This window comes from Copadichromis virginalis, linkage group LG16, assembly GCF_057382275.1.
Source record: "Copadichromis virginalis isolate Kocher_CV1m ecotype Utaka linkage group LG16, C_Virginalis_male_GT1.1, whole genome shotgun sequence".
Lineage (NCBI taxonomy): Eukaryota > Metazoa > Chordata > Actinopteri > Cichliformes > Cichlidae > Copadichromis > Copadichromis virginalis.
Genome location: NC_140633.1, coordinates 29,240,374 through 29,267,945, shown reverse-complemented (window position 1 = coordinate 29,267,945; position 27,572 = coordinate 29,240,374). Strand labels below are relative to the sequence as shown.

The window sequence follows — 27,572 nt, the reverse complement described above, 5'->3', positions numbered from 1 at the left end:
ATCACTCTGTTTATCTAATAGCCAGGCTGTGAAATAGTATGTTGCTGAGAACATCATTCTTCTTTCTGGTGTCAGTAATCATGCAGTTACTTCCAGCTCTCACACAAACATAGCAGTTTCTGCCAAGATGCCTGATCCTCATCTTAACACTGGTATGGTGCCCACATGTGCAGAAGTTGGCCAGTTTATGCACATAAACTCACACACGCACACAGCTGTATATCTGCATTTCCATGCCAGGGGTTGTGTTTTATGTGTTTACATAAGGTTTCATGGACGTAGCAGAGGCTTGGCAGCAGCAATGCATCAGCAGTTTTGAGTAGAATTAGACCAGTTTGCGCAATATTGTCCTTTAGAGTTATAATCCCTATTCATTTCAGGAAGTTTGAACTTCCAGATGGAAAATGCACATTTGTTTGTTTACTTCAAGTTTTTTTTTAAATAAATTATATGAATACTACTACTTGCTAAACTGCTACATTAGGCTAAGAACTGCATCTTAAATGTCTGTCTCTAGTACACTTGCCCTTGCCTAGATCTTGAGCGATCACCTGGAAGGGTAGGAAATGCCCTCTATAATCTGTGCCATTGAAGTTGAGCTTTAATTAATATGTAAAATATAGGTGGCATAAAAAAGGACCTCACATTTGTAGCTTTAAGTCAAGCTATTTTTAAACAAGACACTGATTTTTGGTGGGGTGTTAGCAGGAGCACTTATTAACTCAAATTATGTGCTTCTAGATTAGAGGTGGATGATACATTTCTCATTGTTAGAGGGTCTCCATATTCAGCTCTCTGCACACATAAAATCATTTAAAATCTTTTTTTTTAAGTGTCAAACAATGTGAAAGTACGATCCCCATAGAAAGACTGAAGTTGTAAAAACCTGTAATGTATGTATAATAAGAACATAATCACATATCTACTCCATAAATGAATTTTTCCACTTCTTGCCTCATACTGAGGTCAGTAAGAGCAGGATAAAACAACTGTGGTCAAAAAATGTCTGTTTTAAATAGTTCTATTTGAAATCCCATTTTAGAGAGCAAAATAGCTCTTTTACAAGCTTCCTGTTCCTCAAGTCTCAGTCCCTTATTTTTCTTTGTTTTAAGTTACATTTCATTGTTCAACCTTTAAAAAAAAATAAAAGTAAAAATAGAAAACTTCAGTCTTATTGGATGCCAGTGTCTTTTCTCAGATGTGGGAGGTTGAGTTATTCTTGTCACTTTCCTAACACTGTGCCTTCAGGGAACAATTACGTTCCTTTTATGTTGTTGTAGCTTATTTCATCACACTCCTCCACTGCTCCTCCCTTTTAACCAGAAACACACACACACATACACGCACGCACACATGCGATAATATGAACACATATGGTCCATTAACTCTACCAGTCTCCCAGGAGCTTCTCTCAGTTCAATTGCAGCCATCAGGCTCATCAGGCAGTGCTGTGGGAATAATATTAACAAAAAAAAAAAATTAGCCGTTCTGTCGGCCTCTTTCCCTTCTTTCAACATAGACACACACACACACTCGATCTCAGATCAAAGTATTCCCTTGCTTCTGCACTGTCCATGTTCTGTGTGTCTGTCTGTCTGTCTTTGTGCACTGTTTATTGTTGTCATTATTATCCCAAAGGTTTCATCTTGTGTGTCCAACAGGGCTACATGTGCATGTTTTAGGGCGCGCGAGCACATGGGAATGCAAAATAAAGGCGTCGCTGTAAGGTGTGTTTGGAAGCGTTTCCGTCCTTGTTTATCTATGCGTGCATGAGTGCGCTGCGTATTGGCAGACTTGCTGCTCCCACGTCCCTGAGAACGAGGCCAATCAGACTGGATAGACAGTTTATTTCCAAACACTAGCGTCTGGCCTGCTGCCTCACACACATTCCAATACATCCAGACAGACTTTCAGAAGCAGGAATTAAAAGGCATTGGAGTTGTTAAAACATGACATTCCCAAAAAAGGGCTGCTGGGCCCTGAGACTACCCAGAAACATCCCACATGACTTAACCCTGCAGGAATTACAGCATCGCCAGGGTCGCTGATGAAGGTTCTCTCATAGATACACTCCCTCTGCAATCCTTTACTCTCGCTATTTTTGTCCTTCAGCCTCTGTTTAATAATACTATCTCACATATTAAATAATCATCACTTGTAATATATGTTCTTTTGTTTGGTGTAGTCACGTTTTTAGGGGCTTCCTCAAGAGTACCTCTGCAATCGAATGAGGATTTCTGCTCAGAAGTCTGGAGAGTGCATCAGATTTTCTTTTTTAAGTGTCAGATTTGAGATTAGATTCTTAATCCAGTAAGTGATGTGGATGTAACAGCCTCCTTTCATCTCAGAAGTATCAGGCAGTGTGCCAATAGTATAGTAAAAGCAATAATCCCCTAACCCTTTAATTGTCTTCCTTCTGGAACATTTCCAAAAAAGGACATAAGATGGTTTGGTTTGATTTTGACACAGGGAAGTTTTTAAGATATCTGCAGGACTTGTTTCCTAAATTAATTTATGGGCCAGTGATAATTCTATACATCGGTCACAAACCTGGTCAGCCTGCAGTTAAATCTGATGAGGAGAGAAGGATGTACTTTACAGCTTTAAATTGAATGAGTGAATATTGAGCCCACAAGGGAAAGGAGTGGAGTCCCCCACCTTACCTTCTCCTTATCAAATGTCAAATAGGCCTCCTGTACCCATGAAAATTTAATATCAATCTGAGAGCAGCTATTTAATTTTGTGGTTAGATTGGGTGCATTAAGATTGCTCCCTTATCAGTTGGTTTAAAACATATGATGGCTTAATCTGCTCAACTTATTTGGTCGCTTGTGGGGCAGTTGCAGAACTATGTCTAATATAGATAAAATCCACCCCCACCCCCCTTCCACCCCAGAAATAGGGTGGGATGTTTTATTAACCACTGTAAAAAACATAAGCTCTATTAGAGTATGATTAATGTTTATTAATTTTTTCAAATGATTTTCTGACATAAAAATCAGTCTTGTGCTTTGAGCCACTCCTTATTTCTTGATATTTTGATATATTCAGTATACTCACTTTTATTCTTAAGCAACCTTGTCCTTTCTCTAAGTAATCTTCACCAATAGTTCTCCAGGCTTCTTGAAGGACACCCAAAGCTCTTCTTTGGATGTTGGAGGTCTTTTGTTTTGTTCTTTCTCAAGAACACATTGCTTCAACAATCGTGAGGACTCTGGGGAGGCCAGTTCATGATTGATAGTGTTCCATTGTGTGTTTTTCTATCCAGGTATGCTTCCTTACTGCAGTAACAGTATGTTTGAGCTCATTGTCATACTGAAAAATGAAGCTGTGGCCGATCGCATCTCACTACATCTTTCTGCAATCACAATTCCATCAGTTTCAACAAGAGGCCCAACACTACTGACTGAAATGCACGGGCATGCACGTTTTACAGATGACAGTGGAGACTCATTGTTGTATTTCTCTTCTGACCTCCACTGTATATACTGGCAATGAGTTTACCCAAAAACTTCAAGTTTGGATTCATCACCTCCCAACACCTGTTGCCAATGATTACAGTTCAGTCTTGTGTCAGTTGCCATACGTCTGCCTTTTCTGCCTTCCTTAAGGAAAATCTTGTTTGTTTCCTTCCTTAAGGAAAACAGGAGATCCACTAAAACCGTTTCTGATGAGTTCTCGCTAAACAGAAAAAACTGATAAACTGAGGGGTCAAATACATCTCTAAGGTCACGTGTCAGGTCATTTCTCAGTTTTTTCCCCTGTTTCTTGCAGTCATGAATTTTAGATCCTCTTCATCTGTTGTCGATAGATTTTTAAGGCCTACCACTTTTTGTTTTCTAATCATCCCGTCTTCTCAAATCTTTGCAGGGCACACTTGTGCTTGAATGATTTCTAGGTCACTGTTGAGTGGCTTAATAAATCTTCTGAAACGAGTCAGGTAAAAGAAGCCAGTGTCCAAGGAAAAACTCTGACAGCCCTTTAGAAAGCCTGGGGTACTATTGCTCAAGTCCACAACAAAGTCAGGCTCCTTGGAAGCAAAATATAAAGAAATGTAGACAGGCTCATGACTTTTGCACAGTGCTGTAAACTTATCAGATATTAATGTCTGCATCAGGCGTTCAAAAACACTGGTGCACAACCACACTCACACACACTTAGAGGAATGTTTGTGAGTGGGAGTTGAGGTCAAACTTCACTATCACGGACTGTGTTGATGTATTCGGTTTCTATACAGGCTGTCTAAGGCAGGCTAGCTGTTTAACAGTGGCTCCATTCATTCTGCTGGAAAATAGGGCCACTGACACTTAAGGGCCTTTGACGCAACTTAAATGATCATTAAAGCATTTTAAAGGGGCCGATCACCTTCCACTCATCTCCTGCGTATGCTTGTGACGTTGCACATACCCACTTTGGGGTGAGGATCATTCAGTGTTGTGATTTGTTTTTTGTTTTTTTAAATAGGAATGATAGGACATTAATATTATTGTTTGTGCACGTGGTCGCTGATGGATAGGTAAATGAATATAAGAAAGTGATCTGCAAACATTATATGCAGATATATGCTAAATGTGCCCGCATTTTATTTGAAAAAATGATTCTTACTCCTATACACCGCTGACTTTTCCAAAGTATCAGTGGAAGTGCATTACAGCGAGAACAATGAAAGGCAGTTTCTCTGAAATACTGTAACATTCTGCCCGACTTTATCCAGATTTATCGTCACCTACTTTACTATAATCACTAAATCCCATTTCAGTTTCAGCACCATAATGATTAGACAAATGTAAAAGTCCGAATAAACTATGAATCCTTTGAATAATTAAAACATTTTCATGCATTTCCATTACAAAAAAGTGGCTATCGAGGGGCTTCCCCAGAAGTGGATTTACTTTACTTTTCCTCCTGGTTTCCTGAGAAACCAAGAGCCTTTTAGACTAAGTAAGGGGTAAACATTAAAATATTCATGTATCAATTAAATCTGTAGAAATTAATCTAATAAATATAACCTGACAAAGCTATTACAGGCTCTTAAATAGTAGAAGTTATTATAAGGATAAATCCTGCAGGGCATTTTATGGCTGCTGATTGCAGTAGTTCTGACAAATGCAAATGTATAGGGCTGGACAAGGAAGTAGTATCACTGACCCTTCTCAGCTATGAATAAATTATTTACTTTAATTTCAGTGTCATACTTTAGAAGTATTGAACTCTTTTTGTCTTAGATAGCTCGTTGCAGTTTTAAGTGATCTTTTGATTCCTTTTTTATGTAGATTAACATTTTCAAATTTGGGGACTGATCTTCAGTCTGCGAGGGTGGGAATATTTCAAACTTAGTCACAAAAAAAACCCAACATTGGTAAGATAAGATAGCCTCTTATGATCTGTCTCTATGACCAATTTAGAAAGACAGTGGCCCCAACTTGTAGTGAGAGAGAAAGAGACACTTACTGTCAATTTTCCGGCGGCTGGGCCTTTACCTGTGGGGCACAGTGGGAACGCTGTGAGGCCGGAAACTGCAAAGATAGCCATAAAGTTCAAGTGGAGTGTAAGCTTGGACACTGGGGTGAAAAAGAAGAGCCCAATGGCCAACTGGTCACCACCGAGGGGTGGGTTTGACTGCTCTGTGGAAATGGAGAATTCTTACAACCACATTCCTTAGGGAGTTTTGTGTTTAGTACTTTGGGTTTATGATACATGCCGACCATTCCTGCCTGACAAGCCTCCAGTTTGAGAACATTAGAGTTTCCTCTCTGCTTTTTGGGTTTCTTCCACTGGCTTTATTTGACATGTGACCTTCAGGGTGCATTGGAGTTGAACATGTTCTTATAGAGAACAATGGATCGCTCTTTCCAAGTTAAGAATGAGCTGCTGCTCAAAGTTGAAGAGCCATATCTTTCGGTCGTGTGCATGTTAGATGCTTATTCCAAGTCCAATTAATGTGAGAGCTGGGAGATGACTGAAAACACGCTGACCAGAGCATATGTATATGTTATTACTCCTCATTGACCCCTAACTTAGGCTTGGATAATTATCTAGGAGACTGAAGAAGTCATGCTTCTCCCACTGAAGAAAAGGCTACTTTTATGCATCAGTCTACTGCTACAGTATCTACTGGCCTTCACATTTTTACAGGCGTGTCCCTATAAATGTTTCAAAAAAATATATTTTTTAATATGGAAGAGCTCATAAAATTGCTTTGCTTGCCCTGGGTAGCAGTGTCTTGTCTGGGGCTCTCTAATTGCTCTGAGTCCACCCCCTGAACTGCAAATCCATTTTTACAGCTTGCATTAGCATACATAATACTGCTCTGTGGACTCAACGAGTCATGCCAATTGAAAAGCAATCATTTTCACAGCAGAGCACTGCCATCGCCACTTTAATTGAGTGTGAGAGTACTTGGGTGTCTATGTGCGTTGCCTTGTATCATGAGACGGGAGATAATTGGTTGTGCAATACAACACAGCAATATGTTGGTAATTCAATGATTAGAGCTGATTGCTTTTGTCTAGTTGTGTCCCATGGGGTGACACGTGTTTATGTTGGCCACATCTTTTCTTACTGTCTGCGCTATATCTGTTACTGCCTCACACACACACTCATTACACTCACCCACTAAAGAGAGAAATATTCCCTCCCAATAATAAATAGAGCCGCATGCTAAAACATGAGCTTGGAGAGTTCATACACTCTGCTATAATAAAGAGCAGAATTGTTCTTTATATGAGTGCCCCACTGTTTAGTGAAAATGAAACCCAATTATCGTATCTTGAGTGGGTCCCCAGAATTTCATGACTGCTCTTCATAAAATTTGTGTACAAACTGCTTGCTTCCATGAGAGCTGTTGATGTTAGAATATCCATAAATAAGGGGGGGGGGGGGGGGGGGGGGGACTGTTTAGTGAATGTAAATTAATCAAAAGTGGACATTACTAAAGTACTGAGCACTTTTCTCCCAACTATGCAGTCTTTAACTTTCACAAACAAAAACTACTCACAAATTTACACTCACTACTGACTGCCTTATACAGTCTCTTTTTGGCCGAAATGGATAGAATACCGCTGAATGAAGAACGTCTATGATCAATTAATATAATGGGAAGAGTCATTTCCATACAAAGTGGACAAAGGAAAAAGCTCTAATGAAGATCTGTGTTATTATGCGTGCTGGCTAATTTCTCACAGCATCAAGCAAAAGCCTGCAGGGACAAAGTGACTGAATCAAGAGAATGTGTATTAATGGCGAAGGCTGCTAATTGGCCAAACAGAGAGAGGGGACATTAATCTTAAAGGCTATTTTAGACTATTCAAGTCTAAAGCAAACTTGGCACTGCCTAATGGCTAAAATCTAAACTGTGAGTCACAGGGGTACTTAAAGGGCTGCAGGAAGGTTAATCTGTGGAAATACACAATAAAGATTCTCTTTTATCTTTATTTTTTAACCTCTGCACTTTTATTGACTTTATAGTGATGCATTATGCATTTTTTTAAATTCTCACACCTTTATTACAAAATTGCAATTAAAAACCCACAGAATTCAACTGATATTTGTTATTCAGTCATCATATTTACTGAGCTTTAATTTCTTAAAGCTCATACAGTCAGATAGAAAAGAAAAGAAAACAATATGCAATATTTTTTGTTGTTGTTGTTTAAAAATGTAAAGTTTTGTATTGCACAGTGTCTGCTTTCGGTGACCTTTCAGGATTTTAGGGAATGCATGCAACAAAGCTATCACCGATAGTAATAATATAAAAGACAAATATTTATGTTGTGATAGCCGTTGAAAAACTGTAAATGAACTGTAAGTGAAAGTGGGATGTTTGAGTTGCTCAGTCTGACGTTGTGCACTGATTTGACAAGCTTAAAGACTGATGGTGTCTACTGTCTTTGATGAAGCACTGACACTTAGTGGCTGATTGGTGTAACTACACTGTAACTGAGCCGGTAAGATTTCATCCATCAGTCGCAGAGATCTCACCTCAGGCAATCCAAAACTGAATCTAGATGAAACGTACACTGTATAAAATTTAGCTTTTTAAGCCAAATATTGCGATTTAAAGGCAAGTAATAAGAGAGGAGTTATGTCAAATGTACTTGATTTTTGAAGGGCTTTAGAGGATTGACTTATACACGATTACACTAAATTGCTGAATTAAAACAACTTTGATAAGCTTTGTTGATTTTTTTTTTTTAAAAGCTACTGAAAAAATTGTGCTTTACTGTTTGCATTAGCCTAAAACTAGTGAACACAGAAAGGGTGGATCAAATGACTACACACTGCTGGAGAAATTAGAGTCACTGATGACTATGCTAATCATACATTCATCCTCCGCACCTGCTGTCACTTATAGTCCTGTACTTCTCTCTTTTTATTTGGAGCAATATTCTTCTTCTTCTTCTGTCGACTGGTCCCTTTAGAGATCACCACAGAGGATTATTTGCCTCCATTTTACCCTATTCCTAGCATGCCCCTCTGTTTCACCAACCCTCTGCATGTCCTCAGCACTACATCCATGCGACTCCTCATAGGTCTTCCTTTTGTCCTCTCCACTCCTCCCTGCCTGCACTCTCTCCTTCACCTGCTTGGATGACCCCAGGTATTTAAACTCATCCACCTTCACTGCCTCTGCTCCTTGCAGCTGTTATACCTGTCTGCCTCATATTGATTACATTTAAAAGCCACTAGCTGGCGCCATTGTCCCCCACTAAACAGCGCTGGTGGCGTTGAAGAAAATGCATCACGTGATTAATCATCCGCCAAATTTTGGATGGTGCTTTAAAGTTAGCGAACACGGTTGGTTAAGGAAGTTTTCCAACATGCCACCAGTAATGTCGAATATGTTACGACTTTACAGAATACCAGCTCAGAAAAAGTACCTTTATCCATGATATGAAGAGGTTTTAATTCGAAAGTTTTAACCGGAAGTTGGTTTTATTTTTTATTTTACGTAAACTCGTGGGATAAAAGTGAAGAGGAGGAAGATTCTAATCACAGTAATAGTAGCTATGAACCAACATTTCAAGGATGCCGACTTGAATAACACAGTGGAAAAGCCTGGGCAGCAATATTTGGAGAGGAGGAAGCAGGTTTGACAATTTGAAGTACACAGTTAAGTTTTGTGGTGCAGTATCTTGGAAACGCTACCCTGTGCAAAAGTTGCCTGTCCATTCTTCTGTTTGTTCTCCGACCGACGTTTACCAAGCTTGTTTACATAGTTACTACTGGTTAAATGTACGTTAACCTACGCGTTTAAATCATTAATATCTGGTCTCCCATCCCTGTATCTAAATTCATAAGAAACAGACTAGGTTAACGTGTAGCTAGTTGAACACCGAGCCTCTGTATTTCTGGTTTACCAGCTGTGTATGTAGGCTTAGTGTAAGAGTAGTCGCCACGTTATTTGACAAATAGTTATATGACATTTTGTCTTTTTGCACCTATGTTCTAAAACATGTTGCACTGTCTTTAAGGTTCTACCTCCAAAGGGAACTACCACAGGAACCAGTGATGGTAAGTGTAGTCTGGGTGTCACATGCCCTTTTGGGTTCCAACAGATCTTTAAGCGTTATATATTTATTAAATATTGCACGTCACACCACATTTGTCTTCACTGGTTAACATGATATTATTGAATTATAGCTTTTTTTCTATTTTAAAAATGGTGAAAAGCTTAAAAACAAGCCCCAAATGCTACTGTTGACACAGTGGGTTGCAATGTTCTGTACATAACAAAATGCAAAAGTTCAGAGTGTCTTGGGGAAATTACATTGTTGTTTTTGTTTTCTTGTTTTTGTTTTTTAAGTGAAACAAAGTATATAGAGCTACTGCAGCTGGTAGCCCAGCTTTCTTTAAAAGAAATTTCAAGCGCATTTGTCCCATTGCAAAAAATTTGGTGTTTTGAAAAACATTCAACTTGTCTAAGCAAATTACTGAAGCTCTAAAACAGGAGTGGGCGGTTGATTTTCCCAAGGGTCACATGGGAAACTGGCGCTGCTGTGGAGGCATTCATGGGAAAGCTTATAAAGAGCTAAAATTCATATTTAGCAGAATTGAGTTCAGCCCGTTAGTGCGGCCGCCTACAACAATCTCATGTGGGCCCTTGAGAATACAAATTGCCAATTGCTGATATAAAATCTCACTGAGAGCTAGTTTTTCCATTTTGGACACATTTCTAAAGTTAGACCACATATTGCACTTGCCACATCACATGTACGGACAGTGCTACACAAATTAAAGAAATTATTGAATGACTATAATTATTATTTTTAATAATTTTTTTTTAGACTTTGCACAAAGACTTGTTTTGACTGGTGGGTCCAAAGAGTTGAAATGCTACAACAGAGCTTTGCATGAACTGTTCAAAGCAGTCGCCAATCATCCTGAGCAGTAAGTGATCAGTAACACCATGGAAGTGTTTGCATGTTAATGATGACTTCTTTGAGCAAAACCTGTATGTGGTTGTGTTTGGTTTAATTTGGCACAGTTGTAGTTTGCATGGCAACAATGAGGACCTGAGTGCAGACTCCACAGTAGTCCCACTTCAGGAGTCTCAGGTGCTGTTTACAGAAATGGGTATGTGTGTTTCACAGGTAGTAGTCCACTTTGTTGCCAAGGCAAATGTTTTCTGCTTCACTCAGAAGCTGAAATTATATCCTAAGTTGATTTAAAGTTTTCTTTTAATAACTTGATACTCTTGTCCAGATGTGACCTTGCCTTCCTATCTGGATGGTAGCTCTGGGTCCCAGGAAGCTGAGAGTGACAGAGAGCTGCAGTGGGATTTCCAGTTTCCCAACTCATGTGACTCATCTTCCTTTGCACTAGTCAAGATTTACCATGAAATGATGACCATACACAAACAGCTAAAGGTTTACACATATTTCTTCCTCTCATAATAGAATAAATAAAGCTCTATGTCCAGAATTGCTCAATCAATTAAAATGAAGAAACCTTACAAACATGGCATGTTAGGTATTTCGGTTTTTGTTGTGCTGAAGCTGTAGACTCAGCATGCATTTGTGTGTTCACAGGCAGAGCGACAAAATCAGCAGCAGCGGGAGAGAGAATTGCATGAGAGAGAAAGGAGGCTAAAACGGCAAGAAGAGGCTTTGCTGAAGCTGGCTGGGATGAAAGAGATGGTCCACAGTCGCATTGTGACTATAGAGGAGGTTTGACACGAATAAAACATCATATTACATTAAAAAGAAGGGACGTGTTCTTCACCACACATAGTTCCCTTTCCTTCCACCTTCTACATAACCATCCATGCACTTACAGGTCATGGATTATTCCATAAGGTGTCACTGCTATCTTCATTTTGTGTGAATGTTCAGTTATGTGTGCATCTCACCAGAAACACCAGCATGAACTGAGCCGGCTGCAGGACCTTCTTCGAGAGAGAAACAAAGAAAACAAGAGGCTTAAAAGCAATTTCGAGACAATCAAGGAGCTCAATGATAACATGAAGAAGCAGGTTGGAATTGGTTGCATTTGTAAAATTTCTAATCTAGGTCTGAACATTTCATAAGCATGATTATTTCCAACTTTTGAATGTCATATTCAAAATGAAGATGATGGCATCTTCAAAATTACCATTCAAATGTTCCCAAAAAAGAAGTTAAAGTTTTCTTACCAAGCCAGTAGCTTGTTGATCCAGAGGAGGGCGCTACAACATAAGATATCTGGAAGTTCACTAATACGACAGTGTATTAGGATTGCTTTGTCTACACTTGTTTTGTTGATCTAAGTGCTTTTGGGGAATTTATATTGCAACAGCGCACTGATAGTCATTGTCTTTTTTTTTCTTTTTTCAAATCAACAGTTGAATGAGATCGGTGAACGAAATAAGAGGCTGGAGAGCCAATCCAAGAGGGTGCAGGCTCGGCTTGAAAATCTTCAGGTAACAACAAATATATCAGTGCAGAAAAGGCCGTTCCTTCATGTTTTATATGAAAAGCCTTAAAGTTGTGACGTTTAGTCTCACAATCAGTTTTCAGCATCTAAATAATGAGAGTTGAATAAAGGAGGCCATTCTGATATCTGTTATCTTTAGTAAATAGACAAAACAGATATTGACATTTACTTTTTTTGGCTTTTTTTTTTAATTATTATTTTAAGAGGAAATATGAGCACAATTTAGCAACAAGAAGCTGCAACAAAGGGAGTATTAAGAGTACCGAGTGTTTTAAGCCATGCAACAAGGAGAAAGCAACAGCTTCTGGAAAACCCAACAACAAGGTACTTCATCTACTCAGAGTGTGTCTCTGTGTGTGTGCGTGCGTCTCTGTGTGTGGGAGTGGGACCGGGGGGGTTGTTTGTTTAACAGTTAAATGTACTACCAATCAGCAGGATTTACAGATTTCCTCTAATTACAGCCATGTTACTTAATCTATCGTTAATGTGTTTAGTGAAAAACACTGCATGTGGTTTAGTGTGGTTAGACAAACACTAACACTGCTCTTTACATATACCCGGAAAGGAAATGGTACAACAGCCCTTCTCCACAAACCACACGCATACTTCCAACTGACATGATAAATCATAGTTTGTGATTATGTTAAGTTATCATCACTGCTATTGATGAAGATAGATATACGGAGTTGGATACAGTTATATCCCTGCTGAGAAAGCTGGTTTTGTCAAACTTTTATTGCTTTATTTTCTTTTTTAACACTTTTTCTTTGCATTATATTTGAGCTGGGAGAGGTCTAATAAACACAGCAACTGTAACTTATTTTTCACCCTTCTTCCTTCAGGGCAGCGTAACTCCCTCTCCACTGAAGCTCATATCCTTTCTGCTGGAGTGGGTGCTTGATGTAACAGAAAACAAAGTGGAAGGTGTAGGCCGGTGTTCAGAGGTTCTGCTCAGCGAAAGATTCCTCAAGGTGGTGTGCTCAATGCAGCTTTGCTCTGATCTTTGCATTTCTTCCCGGCTCTATTCCAACACACACAGTTGGTGTCACAACAACAAAAAAGCAGGAGATGATGAGACACGGACAGAGTTTGATTAGACATAACTTATCTTGGGTTTCTTAGGTGCTCCCGTTATTAGCAGACCAGCTTCATCACACTCCTTTGTCAGAACCTAAGCTCCTCCTCAACCTGCTTCGCCTCATTTACTCTGCTTTGAGACACTTGGACAACAGCAGGCAGGTAAAGATAATATTATTTCTGTGAGCAAGCTGTGTTTTTAGAGCAGGTAATTTTTAGATGCACCAAGGAACTTACTGTATTATATTATGGACACGTGGAGCATGACATTTTTACTGGAATTCAGCTAAAAAAAATTATAATTAAACCTTTGGCCATGCATGATATTTATTAGGAAATGTTCTTGTTGGGTTGTTGAAAGAAATGTTACGCTATGACTATTTAAGCTCTGGCTGAGATCATTATAAACAAAGTCTAACACAGTCACTATTCTTTTTCATGAAAATTTTAAGCGTGTGTTCACTGTGAGCAAACAAGCCAGTGCTGAAAAAACGATGCCAAGACAGTGACCTTCAGGGGGGATGGTTTGTTTTTCTGCAAGAAAGACAAAATGGGCTGCATCTTGTTTATATGATCTGCCACTGTTTAAAAACTAAATCTCCCGCATAGCTGCCTGAAAGGACATTAATCTAAGTAACAGCTGCTTTATTCCTAAAACATTGCTTCTGGACACTTTTCAGCAGCAGTGTTATTCCTGTTACTAGATAAGCTTTGCTTTTAGAAAGTCATCTGGCCTCAGTCCCAGCTATGAGCTTGGGTTCAGCCTACACCAACTGTCCTTATCCACTTACTTTCTACCGTGTCCAATCTTCCAGCCTTAAGTCCTTGTCACTAGTCCTGCTACAGGGAGCTTGGGCCCGTTAAACCACTTGCTTCCTTATTGCTAAATAACGTGTTCCCTTTATATGATGAATACCAACTGGCTTTGAGCCAAAACACATAGATGGAGAAACAGAGATGACTTTAAGATGAGGGTTCTTGGTGAACCAGTGGAGACCTTGGGGAAAGGGAAAGACCACCAGCTCTTCAGCTTTCAAAATACATAAATCTTGGATAGTAGCTGTAGTTTACTGTGCTGATTTATTAGATCCATCAGTTATGGAAAAGTTGCAGAAGAAGCCTGCTGGCTCCCTGTCAGGCTGACCTTGTATTTTATACACTAGCATTTGATGAAGATCATTGTAGGCATGTAATTTCTGTTTTGACAGTTATATAACAAAAGTGAATGATTGCAGGCACAGTTGCTAATATTGCGCAATGGCCAGAGCATCTGAGTGTGTATATTTTGCCTAGCATGTAGCACCATCTGCTACTCTGCAATGGATAGGAGAGGAAGTGTCAAAGCCTGCAGAAGATTCAGATCACCCTATGAAATGCTCTGAAGCAGCTGGAAGTTGGCCCCTTTACCGAAGCCCTTGTCCTCATACACGGATCCTTTCTGTCCTCATTATCTTCAGCACCATCACACAAGGTATTAATGAAAACACGTGTATATATATGTATGTGTGTGTGTGTGTGTGTGTGTATGTATGTGTATATGTGTATGTATGTGTGTATATGTGTATGTATGTGTGTATGTATGTGTGTATATATGTATGTATGTGTGTATATATGTATATATATATGTGCAGTGAGCACAGGACCCAATACAGAAAGTCAGGCCCTCAGGCTACTCTAATGAAGTCTGTTTCCGATTGTTTGGTCAAAAATATTCACACTAGTGGCCTGCTGGAGATTTTTTAGGGCTCTGGCAGTGCTCATCATGTCCCTCCTTCCTCAGAGGAGCAGATACCATTCTTGCGGATGAGTTAAGTATCTTTTACAGCCCTGTGTAGCTCTCCTAGAGTAACTGCCTTTCTCCTGGAGTCTCCTCCATGCTCTTGAGACTGTGCTGGAAGCAACAGTGAATCTTCTGGCAATAGGGACATATTGATGTGCCATCCTAGAAGGAGTTGCACTATCTGTGCAACTTCATCATGCTACCAATAGTGAGACTAACCCTAGCCAAATGCAAAACTAATGAGAAAATACATTAAAAAGATGGTTGGGGAAAAAAGGCAGAGGCCTCCACCTGTAAAACCATTACTGTTTTGCGGGTTGCCCAATTATTGTGTCTCTAGTGCAGGGGTGGGCAATTCCAGGCCCCGAGGGCCGGTGTCCCTGCAGGTTTTAGATGTGTCCTTGAACCAACACAGCTGATTTAAATGGCTAAATTAGCTCCCAACATGTCCTGAAGTTCTCCAGAGGCCTGGTAATGAACTAATCATGTGATTCAGGTGTGTTGACCTAAGGTGAGATCTAAAACCTGCAGGACACCGGCCCTCGAGGCCTGGAATTGCCCAACCCTGCTCTAGTGCATCTGCTGTTAATGCCATTAACACCGAAGCAGGTGAGACTGATTAACAACCCCGCTCTGCTACTTAAATGACCAGATCAATATTCTGGAAGTATAACTGACTTGATGCTATGCTCTGATTTAAAACATGGGACCATACTTTGAAATAAATGCAGAGATTAAATAATGGACATGTTTGGTAGACTGCATTCACTGTCATGATTAGAAGTACCAAAGACATGATATTTATTATCATCAATTACCTTAACAACATATAATATTGTCTTTGAGTTGAGTTCCATTGCAAAAATTGTGTTGTATTGTAAAGCAGTACTGCAGTCTAAAGCATTGTTAGGCACACCAGTTGTTATCCATTGCCATTCAGAGGTAGCCAGCCCTGAAGTTTCCTTTTAGAAGCAAGTGTCAGCACTCAGCAGCTATGTCATTAACAATGCTGGACAGTTATTTTGAATGTTATTTTTAAACAAAGATGAATGGAGAGCGATAACTTTAACTGACTGGTCACTAGGATATAAAATCTGCATATATAGAATCAGTGGTCACATTTAATTTTCCAAGGAAATGAATGATACAAAAAATACATAAAACTTTGACATTTTTGGTCCTAAATGAGGTTTAAAAGCTTTTTTTCTGTCAAGTTATACTTCTACTACATATGCATCACTAACAGCTCAGTTCCGAGTGCAGACACGGTTAGCGTCTCAGCCCATCAGAGCTCAGAGAAATAAGTGTGACAATTTTCGCAACCAGTAAAATAAGAAAGAGAAAAAAATATAAGTAACTACTGTCTTTTCTGAGATAATTAGAAGATATGCCTGGCTCTATATAGTTGAACCTGGGTCAGGGTTTGGTGTCTGAGTGCAGACTTAAATATTAAACTGCTGGATGGGTTTACACGATTTCTGTTTGTTCCTAAATAAAGCTTAACTAAGACAGTAGGATGGTAAACATTTCTTGCTAAACGTTAGGATATTGGCATCATGTTACACTAACATGTTATTCTTCCATCCACAGTTTATATATTGACAGTGAGTGATAGTTTTGGATCTAAACTCTCGGCTGGGTTTGATAAGGAAAATCCTCAGATCACAGAGCTGCTAGCATTGCTTTAGGTTCTTGGCCCTCTTCCGTTACGTGCAAATATTTTAAAGAGGCAAGGAGCTCTTTGCCCTTCCACACTATAAATCTTGGTTGGCTCTCTGAGTTCAGCCCACAAACCTGACAAATCCTGACATATTTTATGAACCTCTTTTCTAAAATGACCTTCCGTCTGCTCGAGGGCTCCCTCAGCACATCAGTGCAGACTGTTTTCTGTCAATCTGCCTACCAGGTTTAGTTTTTTTTTTTTTTCCTTGTGGATTGTTGAGGAGCCAAATTGACTGTAAGAAAGAGATATTTCTTCTCCTTTGCTAATTGCTCATTTTTATATATACCAAACTCAGGCACTTAAACTAACAAAGCTTGGCCTTTATCATATGTCAGGTAAAATATGAAGCTTTTGGAAATCTGAAAATAACTTTGTCAGAGGACTGTAGCCATTACATCCAAAGTACAGTGGAAAGTTGTGAGTTAAGTGGGAGAAGATAGGAAACAGCTGGTGAATGAGTACTTTCCATGTGTAATGCATCTAATGCAAAGGGATACACTAAGAAAGGTCTCTGCCTCAGTGAGTAACCTCAAATAAGTAATCATACAGTTAGAACCATAAGTATTTGGACAAATACAGAATTTTTATGTTTTTGTACAACAATGGATTTTATAACAGCAAAGATGTGATTGAAGTGCATTTTGTAGCTGTTCACTGGACCTCTCTGTATGAGGCTCAATACAATATCCCAAGACTTATAAACATTTGCATGTTGTTTTGTTTTCTTTTAATTAACTTTACAGTTTGTACAAGCTGTTTTTATGTATGTATAATTCTCAGCAAGAACAAAAAACAATGAAAATGATGGGGGCTAGGCTACCGAGAGGTCTCCGAGCTTGAAATGAACACGTGGAAACCTTCAAACAAAATTCAATGAGATCTTCCACTGTTACCCTTTTAACATGATAAACATGTATGTATGTATGTATGTAAATATATTAAAAATCGTTAGTAATACCATTAAATATAATTGTTATTATTATTTTTAAAATTATTGGGGGAAAAAAATTAAAATAACAAAAACAGCTACTTTAAATGTAAAAAACAAAACAAAACAACATATTATTTTTATATATTTTAAGACTATAATTTCAACTGAAAGAAATGTGTCATTTTCATCTAGACACCTGGAGTGTTTTTGACTGTTTCTACTTTACTCTTGTCATTTGCAGCTGATGTGCTGTCCCAGGCACTTGAAAGTCTCTATATAGAACTGATGAATGAGGAGAATCGAGGGCTGTTCATCCACTATGGAGGAGTGCAGAGGCTGCTTTCAGTGCTTCAGGGGAGTCGCACAGGGCTCAACATGCCTATAGACATTCTGATGAAACTCAGTGAGGAGTCCTGTAAGTAGGCTTGTTTTGTGGTAAACACTTTTAGATGAATGGTTATGGCGTGTTTTTTTTTTTTTTTTTTTTTCCCCTTTCCCAATGCAGCTCAGAGCAAAGACAGGCTTACAGTAAAAGGCTTTGGCTTCCATTGTAATTTTATTTTTCCTATTTTTAGTGAATATAATGTGGTGACTCACAGTTTCTGCAGCGTCCTTCTGGTACATTTAACCTAAAAGGGTCAATGCTGATCAGTTCATGAATGTTGATACGTGTGCCTGCTGAGTAGCAGTAGTAGTAGTAGATTTGCATTGAGTAGCAAGACGTTTTGCATGCCAAATGTTTTTGGGCATGGTAGTAACCCCAAGTTGCTCTCTGATGCATCCATCAGAGTATGAATATGTGTGAATGTTAGATAGAAAGCACTTGGGTAGAAAAAGCATAGAAATAAAGTGCTTGTATGAATGGATGAATGAGGCAAGTTTATATAGAGCACTTTGAGTTCTCAGAGTTAAAAAGCGCTGTATGAGAACCAGTCCATTTACCATTCAGTCACTGGTATCGCACACCCTAGGAAATAATTAAAAAGTGGGAATTTCAGTTCAGTTCAGTTCATTTTTATTTCAAACATTTCAAACATGTGCCTTCACAATCATTACAAAATATCATTCCATTATTTGTTTGAAAAGGAGTAGGCTGAAGTATTTACTTATTTGTCCCTACCCCCTCAAGTTTTACCTCTCATTCATTTAATTTTTTTTGTCTTAAATTAAACAAACAACATATGAAACATATGAAGTAAAACAAAACATAACATACATAAATCAAAACAAGAAATTAGCAAGCCCCACCACAGTATAGTTTCTTTCATATGAAAAATACAGAATGTGTATATTTGCAGATACACAAGTTATGGAAAAACAACAAACCAAAACAAAACAAAAAAGAACCGCAACACCATTTCCAGCAACATTACCGTCCTGGGTTAACCCTGTTTTCTTCATTCTTATACTTATTTAAAATTAGGTTTTTATATTTTACTTTAAACTGTTTTATGTTTTGACTGTCTTTTATTTCTTCTGTTAGACTGTTCCATAATTTAACTCCTGCAATTGAGATAGACATAGTTCTTAAAGTTGTTCTAGCACTTTGTATTTTTAAATTCCATCTCCCTCTTAAGTTATACCCACCTTCTCTTTCTATGAACAATTTACAGATTTCTTTGGGAAGCAGTTTATTTCTTACTTTATACATTATCTGTGCTGTTTTAAGCTTCACCAAGTCTTGGAATTTGATAGCTTGCATTTTGACAAAGAGTGCATTTGTATGGTCCCTGTACCCTACATTATTTATTAATCTAATGGCCCTTTTCTGTATTGTAGTTATTGTTTGTGTGTTACTTTTGTATGTGTTTCCCCAGACCTCTACACAGTAGCTCATATATGGCAGTAGTAAAGCACAGTATAAAATGTGCAGTGCTTTCTGATCCAACATATGCTTTGCTTTCCCCAGGACGGCAATGCCCCGTGCCAATTTCCCCCGAACATAAGTAATGTGTGGCTTCCAACAGAGCTTGTGGTCAATGATCACCCCAAGAAATTTTATTGCATTTACTCTTTCTAAATATACATTGTCAACACATATTTCTACTTCGATGTTTTTCTTTTGGTTTCCAAACAACATAAATTTGGTTTTATCTAGATTCAATGATAATTTATTTATATCAAACCACTTCTTTAATATCGTTAATTCCTGTGTGATCATTTCCAAAACCTGTGGCAACTCCACACCTGAACACAGTATATTTGTGTCATCTGCAAATATTACAAACTTTAAAATCTCCGATACTCTGCAGATATCATTTAAGTACATAATAAACATTTTTGGACCCAGTACTGAACCTTGAGGTACTCCACAAGCTATATCCATCAAATTAGATTTATATTCATTTATTTGTACATATTGTTGCCTATTCCCTACATAGCTTTTTAACCATTCCAAAACCACTCCCCTAAACCCGTACTTTTCCAGTTTTTTTAATAGAATTTCATGATTAACAGTATCAAACGCCTTCTTTAGATCTAAGAAAACTCCGAGCGCATACCTCTTATTATCCATACATTCCGTTATCTTTTCCATTAAATCTATCAGTGCCAAAGCTGTTGATCTGTTGTTTCTGAACCCATACTGACTATCTGTCATTAATTCATATTTTTCCACAAAACTGTCAAATCTTTTTATGAAGAGGTTTTTGATACATGAATACTATCTGTTAATGTGAATAACTGTAGTCTATTTATTTAAATGATTGTACCTTACACTACAGTGATAACAAAAACAATTTCACGATTGAAAACATTTTTAAATCTAAGATACTTGGTATTTGCACAATGTTAGAAGATATTAAAATCTATTGATGCTCTGTTATCTGACAGTTTAATGCTGTTTGAGGTGGTCCTTGATTTGTTTGGGGTGTTGTTTTTGTTTTTCTTAATCCAGAATAGTTTCTTTAAAGGTATCAGCAATTATATTTTAAAAGAACATTCACAAGGGAAGCAAGGGGCAGCAACATGAAACCATAGACCGTCACTGGCATTCACCAACTCCAAGCAATGACAAGCAAAATAACCACAGACAAACCCAAAGTGAGCATGTTCTGAGTGAAACTTTTCTGAACTTCAAGGTGAAACTTTAAAGTAACTACTAATCATAGTGAGGGCGACTGTTGATTGAAATGTTACAGGGTGGTAAAGACGTTAGAGAGTTACCTAGGCAACTGGACCTTGGAATGTCCAGGACCAATAATTATCTACAAACCAATGCCCAGTGAAAGAATGACTTCCTGTATGGACATCCCATAATAATGGTAAACAATTAATTATTTAACAAAGATTGAGTGCTTAAAAAGCAATAATACAAGTCTTTTTTTTTTCTCTCTCTAATCCACACAGAGTCAAAAGTGTGTATATATATATACTGGCTCAATCTTTTAAGGCCTTTTAACATCTCAATAGTGATCATGATGGACTATAACTGGTAGTTTCTCTTTACCAGCTTTACTAATTGATTGACCAATAGATTTACACAAGTTGGGAAGGGCACTTGAAGCCATTTCTAAACAATTGAATATGAGTTGTTTAGATGTGTCACCAATTTGCCAAGGTCTTGGAGAGAACACCTAAATTTTTACCCTTAGATGAGGCTCAGGAACAACCAAGGCTCAAGCTTGGAAGGAATTGGAAACTGTTGGAACACCAGTGCCCCTGTCCACAGTAAAGTTGGTTTTATATTGGACTTGAGAGGGTGTTGGCCAACAAAGAAGGCACTAAAGACCTCAGTAAATATCAGGCTTTCAAAAAGCACTGTACCAGCTGTCAAGCATGGTGGTGGTGGTATCATGCTCTGTGGCTGTTGTGTGGTCAGTGGTACTGGTACATTTTAGGAAGTGGGTGAAATCATGAAAATTAGGGCTACATCCGAATTCTTCAACTTCTTCTGAACTCAGCAGCTACACATTTAAAACTGGACGTGTCTCGGTATTCCAACATGACAATGATCGCAAACACACATCAAAATTGGTTTTGGAATGGATAAAGCATGCACATTTTCAGCTGCTGGAAAGCTCCATTGTCAACCGTGTTGAAAATTTATGGATTATGCTTTAAAGCAGAGTCTGTCCCAGTAAAACGATCCAATTAAATGTCCAAAAAGTCCAAAAAGAGTGGTCAGGGGTCCTGATGGACAATTAACGAAATGCTAGTAGGGGTTGAAAGACTCAAATTACCATGAAATTCATGTCCAAGATGAGTGTATGTAAACCTCTGACCACAACTGTTTTTCATATAGAAAGTGCTTTTTCCTATTACTATTATAGGATGAGTTTTCTAAAAGTGTACAATTTGTTCATTACAGTTGGAGGAAACAACACAGGAAGCTTGTGTATAAAACATGTTTCGAGATGGTAGTAGTTGGTCTTTTCTGTTCCCAAAGGCTTTAAGCAAAAAAAAAAAAGTGATGCAACACATTGGTAAAGAAGTCCCTCTCCTGACTTTTCTAAAAAGGTTATTTTAATTCAATTTAAAATAAGCACATTTATGTTTTCACCATTTCCAATAAAATGTAGAGTTCATTTTTTAAAACATATTGCATTCTCTTTTATTTAGATTCGGCTGACTTCTTTGAAAACAACTTTTTAAATGGATGGTTCAAGTTTTATCCAGCTTATGAGCCAATTTTAAAACTGTATAATTCATATTGCCTAAAAACTGGTTTTGATTGACAAAGCTGCTGTGATTACTTTGCTAGCCCTGATTTATAGACTGCTTTGAATATCACAATTTTCTTTGAGTTAAAACAGCCCTCCTGGTGTATCACTCCATATATTCCCCACATAAAAACCACATGTGAAAAATTACGTTGTTTTTTTTTTTTTTTTTTTTTTTTTTTTCTGAACTTAGATCAATCATAACTAGTGGTCAGGCAATAGATCTGGAAATTGTGGTCATAAAACCTTGGACCCCTACCACTTTCTGTCTTACTTATTGGAAGACAAAAGAGTAGATGGAGGTGGACAAGGTTAAGATACCAGCTGCAGTGTGTTTTCATGGAAGGGTGAGTTCAGCAGGGTTATGAGCCGTATCATTTAAACTGCTGCATACTAATAAACAGCAGGACCATATGCCAGAGGCGACTGGGGACTGAGGTCTGTGTGTTTGTATGTGTGTGCAGATATTTGTGTGTTTCAAGGGGATTGTAAGCCTTGCGAGACTTGCTAATTATTCTGTTTTACAAGCAGTAATGAGGGGAGATGGAAAAGGGCTGAGGAAGAGGGGGAAAGGTTTACACCTTAAGGTTAGCAATAAAAAAATTTTTTTTTAAAAATGTAAAAAGGTCCATTTATACACAAATGTACCAAACATCTGTGGTCAAATCGCCTCTTCTTGTACAGAGGTAGTCACATTCCCTACCAGTAACTCAATCTTTTCAACTATTAACCCAGCATAGCTTTAAATAACAGGACCTTGGGGAGTTTTGGTGATAACACTGTTTATTCTACATTTGATTTGACTATATTAAAAATAATTGTCTTATTGAAACATATAATTAGTTGGAGCCTTGTACCTTCTGCTTCACTGGTGGATTATGTTTGTCTGTGTGGGCCATGTTTAAGCTTACATTAAAAGTCTGGAGTTAAAGGCAGTTTAAAAATGCTTAAATTTGAAATTTGTCAAATGTACCTATAAGCTGTAAAATGAATACCAGTAGTATTCATTTTACCATAGTTATCCATAGTGATTTTGAGGGTAAGATATTGTTGGAAAAAGACTGACCAATCCATGTTTCCCTTCTTATCTTTGTCATATTATCTTTCTATCTGTCTGATCCTTTCTTATCTAAGCCCGGTGCTATTCTTCCCCATCCATCTTCCGCTGTGATTTGATGCCAGTGGCGCTGCTTCACCAGCCAAAAAAAGTCCCTCTGTTGCTCAGATTGTATTCCCTCGCTGCATGTGTGTTTTAACAAACAGCTACTTTTTCAAGGAGCGGGAATGTGACTTTTAGCAGAAACAAATGTTTGTTTACTCGAAATCGTCTTCATTTTAAGGTCAACGTTTGCTGTTATTAATTTAAGAGATCTACAGCTCCCATCTGTGAGCACTGGTGTTTTTGTCCTTTGTTTCATCTCCCTGTGTGAGTTTGTGTATGTTTGAGGTTTGAGGTCAAAGTTAAAAGTGACAATATGGAAATACAATGTTCTAAGAGACACTCTGACCAGCATATGTGTTCCTGTTTTTCTGTGTTATTCATGGTTTGTTGGTGTGTTCGTGTAGTTTTCTTGCTGGCAAAATTAAGCTGATAATTCCCATCTCTTTAGAAGTTTTGACATTGAATAAAATGTGTTGCAGATCATCAGAATTGATTGCCTTGATAATATCCTGTTCTCTTTGCTTTTGTTGTTGTGCTCATAGGCTACTTAAATTCCTTTCTGGATGCATGTAGCTGTGAAGAGTTTTTCCAAACATCCTTCTTGCTTCTTAAAAACCCTCATCTGGACCTCCCATCTTTGGAGAAGTTCTCCATCCTTCTGCAGAAGCTCTCCAACATCAGGTAGACACAGTGATGTCCATATTAAACATGGAAGCATTTCTCTGGGCGTGGCTAAAAACTACCTGCCTGCTTGGATTCATGTGTTTACGTTTGACTTCATGAATAGAAATATTTAATAGCCAATCAGCATTTGAATAGAAGATTTAGTGGAAGTGAACATGTTTTGCAACATTTATTTTGTGGATTGTCACGACTTACTCCAGGAATACACGAGATTTGTCTTTGCATTTTCAACATGGATTTGTTCATCCTTTGCACAGCTTCAGGTCACAGCTTTTTGTTTTTACCCTGGATATTGGATGCTCTTTCACTCTTTTTCAGTCCAGTCCTAATACTGCACCATTTTTTTAGAGGAATGTTTTCTTTTATTTATTGGGTTGGAGATCAGTAGCAAAAGTTTTATGGAGTCTTTCATAAAATTTCTCATTTCAAAATTCGAAATGTTTGGTTCAAATCATCATGAGTCTGTATGAAGTAGGTTGGGAGGAAGGTATAACAGCTTTGTCATGGTTTGGGGTTGCATTTTAGCTTGTGATCCCAAATACACTGCCAGTGTACTAAAAGTACACCTCAATAGAAAGTGACACAATCAAACACTGTCAGTTATGCACTGGCCTCTTCAGAGCCCAGACCGCAACATTATTGAAGTGGTGTGGGATCATTTTGACAGAGAATGGAACAAAATGCCGCCAACATCCAAAGAAGAGCTTTGATTGTGCTTCAAGAAGCGCATTTAATGTTGGAGAACTATTACCGAAGATAACTGAAAGAAATTACAACAAAGCTTGGCTATAAAAGCTCAGGCTGTGTCGAATAATACATTTGGTCATAACAAATATTGATTTTTAAGCTTGTTAGAATGTTGTAAACGCTAAATTTGCTTCTTAGACCCTGTTTTCATGTACATTTACAGGTTTTATTAAATCGCTTTCAGCTCCCATTTTCCTTAAAAGATATAAAGAAATGAGGGGTGGGCGCAAGACCTTTTCACATTACTAGATTTTAAGGGATATGTTTGCTAGCATTTAGCATATTAGCAGTCTAATCAAACAACCTAAACAATGTCCCAAAACGTCTTATGTTGTGCCATGGAGCACTAATTTGTATTTTTGATATGCAACATTGGAGGCTAGAGACATAATGTGAAATTTGAAACAGCACAGTAATGGACTTTGTTCACAGCAGGTAGAGACAAACACTTTGTTTTTCATTTTCTTTCAACTTTTTCCAGGAAGAACCATCATCTGTTTGAACTTTCCTCCCTGCATCTCCAAATAGAAGAGCTGCATCACAAAACCAAAAACACACACGCTTTCCTCTGCCTGAACCTTAGATCGATCCTCCACAACATTAAATAATACAATTCTCATCGTGTTGGTCTGCAGAAACTTATTCAAGATGACATCCCTTCTCCTTCACTATTTCAACACTTTCCCTGGATTCTGTTTGGGTTTTTTTCTTCTTTTTGAAAGATTTGCTTAAACTTCAAAAGTACATGAAAACAGCAGCTCCACCCTGGTTTACCTCAGATTATAACTGGAGACATGCTTTCTTTATTAGTAATACAATGAAGTGTTTGTATTTTATTTGTCATAAGCACTTTGATTTAAAGCTGTGTATGTTTTAAGTCTCTGACCCATATTTTTTGTTTTCCAAAATGCAAATTGTTCTTTTTTTGGAGATCATAAACCCATTTTTCCATATAAAAGTGAGTGTCACTCTTGCCAAGAGAGGTTGTGACTGTAAAATGGTTTAATGGCAATAAACAAAAAGAACTGAAGCATATTAAGTTTGGATGGCACATGAAGTACTGAACCCCCCACCCCCCCTGTGTTTTGTATAAACTTGTCTCATTTCTTTGTTCCAGAGCAAGTCTGAGTTGACAGAGAGTAATAGTCTCAATATGAGATGCGCTAGTGGTGGTTGATGGAACGCACTGGAGCAATTACAGCTGATATTTCAAATATAATGGAGTCATTCTTTGGTGAATTTAAAGGTTATACATGCAGGTTTTTTAATATCCGCAAAGCAAATCCCCAATTAATTACGTTTGTTAAAGTGCAGACTTCTGCTCAGGTTAGGTTTTTGGAATGAAAGATTTGTGTTCTTAAATCACGTGTTTATTGTAAGATATAGACTACCATGTACTCTGTCATTGGGTTTCTTTGTAAACCCCAAAAAACTGATTTAAATTTGCACATGATTTGATTCACTGGTAAACATGACTCACTTCCTGGGAGGCAACATGTCATTTTCAGATAAAACTACTGATTTATATTGACATTTTCCTCTTGTTTCTCCCAGTAAAAATCTGAGCGACTTCTGCTCCTTCTATGTTTTTGTCGGTGCCATCATCTCCAAACCATACATCACAGCAGAGCTCAGTGGCATCTTGTAAATCTTCCTTTTCACTGTTGCTGCAATCCTGTCACAAATTACCCCTGGCACTCATCTCCACCCACTCTACCCTGCTGCACTCTCTTCTTCACCTCATTTGTGCACCTATACATTGCTTTAGTTTGATTGTTGAAACTCATCTACCGTCACTATTTCTACTCCTCGCATGTTCACCTACCCCTTCAAATGTGTTCTGTCCTGCTTCTGCTGACTTTCATTCCCCTTCTCTTCAGTGCAGACCTCCACCTTTTCAGACTGTCTTCCAGGAGAGACTTCCCAGAGCCCTCCTACCTGACCTCATCTGTCAGCCTCTGCCAATTTAAAAAAAAAAAAAAAAAAAAAAAGGTGCTCTGAGCCAATCTGTGATAAAATCCCACCTGTCCAACCACACACCTCATCACATTCTCATACACGTTCTGCACCAGCCTCACATACTTTGCTGCCACTGCTGACTTCCTCATAGTTACCACAGTCCCTGGAACCCTATCATGCTTTCTCTAGATCCATAAAGACCCCGTATAACTCCCTCTGACCTCTGTAGTTCTCCATCAGCACTCTCAAAGCAAACATCACATCTGTAGAGCTCTTTCTCAGCATTGATCATCACCTCACCCCGACTCTTTGCCATGGCGTCTTGGCATGGCTCATCAACTTATTCCATCTGTAGTGCATTTCTCTTCTCTTACTGTCCAGCTTCACATACAATTCACTATAAGCCTTTTCCTTTGCCACCTCTCTATGCCGTATGTCCAGCCTCCCTGTACTACTGTCTTCTTCCTTCATCTCCCACTTTTTCTTTCCCAACCCCTTCCTTTGAATACTTTACTGTACTTCCTCATTACACCACTAAGTCTCCTTGTCCTCTTTCCGTTGTCCAGAGGATACATCAAACAGATTCTTGGCAGTTTCTCTCAGCACTATGGCTGTACCTTCCCAGTCATTTTGTAACTCTTCATTACTACCCAGAACCATTCTCAATTCCTTCCTGAATTTGGTGCAACATTCTTCCATTTTCAGCTTCCACCCTTTAATCCTTGCCTCTGCCTTCACTCACTTCCTGTTCTTGAAGTGTTACAGACTACCATCCAATTCTGCCTAATTGCAGAAAGCACCTCGCAGTGTGTATGCACCACTTTAATCTGTGTATAAAGTCATTTGTATATTTCTTTGTTACAAGGAATACCTGTGTTATATCCATCTTTGATGTTTTTCATGTCATGGGATGATAATGGATAACAACGTAGCTT

The 27,572-nt window shown here is 38.3% G+C and overlaps 1 protein-coding gene across 1 annotated transcript; it reads left to right on the top strand.

The window, feature by feature from the left end:
- The first annotated feature begins 8,714 nt into the window (after positions 1 to 8,714).
- Positions 8,715 to 25,713, top strand: ccdc138 (coiled-coil domain containing 138). Its single transcript, XM_085434318.1, has 15 exons — positions 8,715 to 9,089; positions 9,474 to 9,513; positions 10,287 to 10,389; positions 10,487 to 10,575; positions 10,705 to 10,868; positions 11,031 to 11,168; positions 11,354 to 11,473; positions 11,822 to 11,899; positions 12,118 to 12,237; positions 12,756 to 12,884; positions 13,036 to 13,152; positions 14,284 to 14,461; positions 17,666 to 17,839; positions 23,790 to 23,928; positions 25,160 to 25,713. The coding sequence occupies exons 1-15, from the start codon at positions 9,009 to 9,011 to the stop codon at positions 25,284 to 25,286; spliced, it is 1,797 nt and encodes a 598-aa protein (XP_085290444.1). The 5' UTR covers positions 8,715 to 9,008; the 3' UTR covers positions 25,287 to 25,713.
- Positions 25,714 to 27,572: the final 1,859 nt, after the last annotated feature.

What these genes read in the sequence shown, in the direction of transcription:
- ccdc138 (XM_085434318.1), top strand. Translation starts at nt 9,009, where the DNA reads ATGAACCAACATTTCAAGGATGCCGACTTGAATAACACAGTGGAAAAG. An exon ending in ATTTGGAGAGGAGGAAGCAG is followed by an intron (nt 9,090 to 9,473) that starts GTTTGACAATTT and finishes ACTGTCTTTAAG; the next exon opens with GTTCTACCTCCAAAGGGAAC. An exon ending in CCATACACAAACAGCTAAAG is followed by an intron (nt 10,869 to 11,030) that starts GTTTACACATAT and finishes GTGTGTTCACAG; the next exon opens with GCAGAGCGACAAAATCAGCA.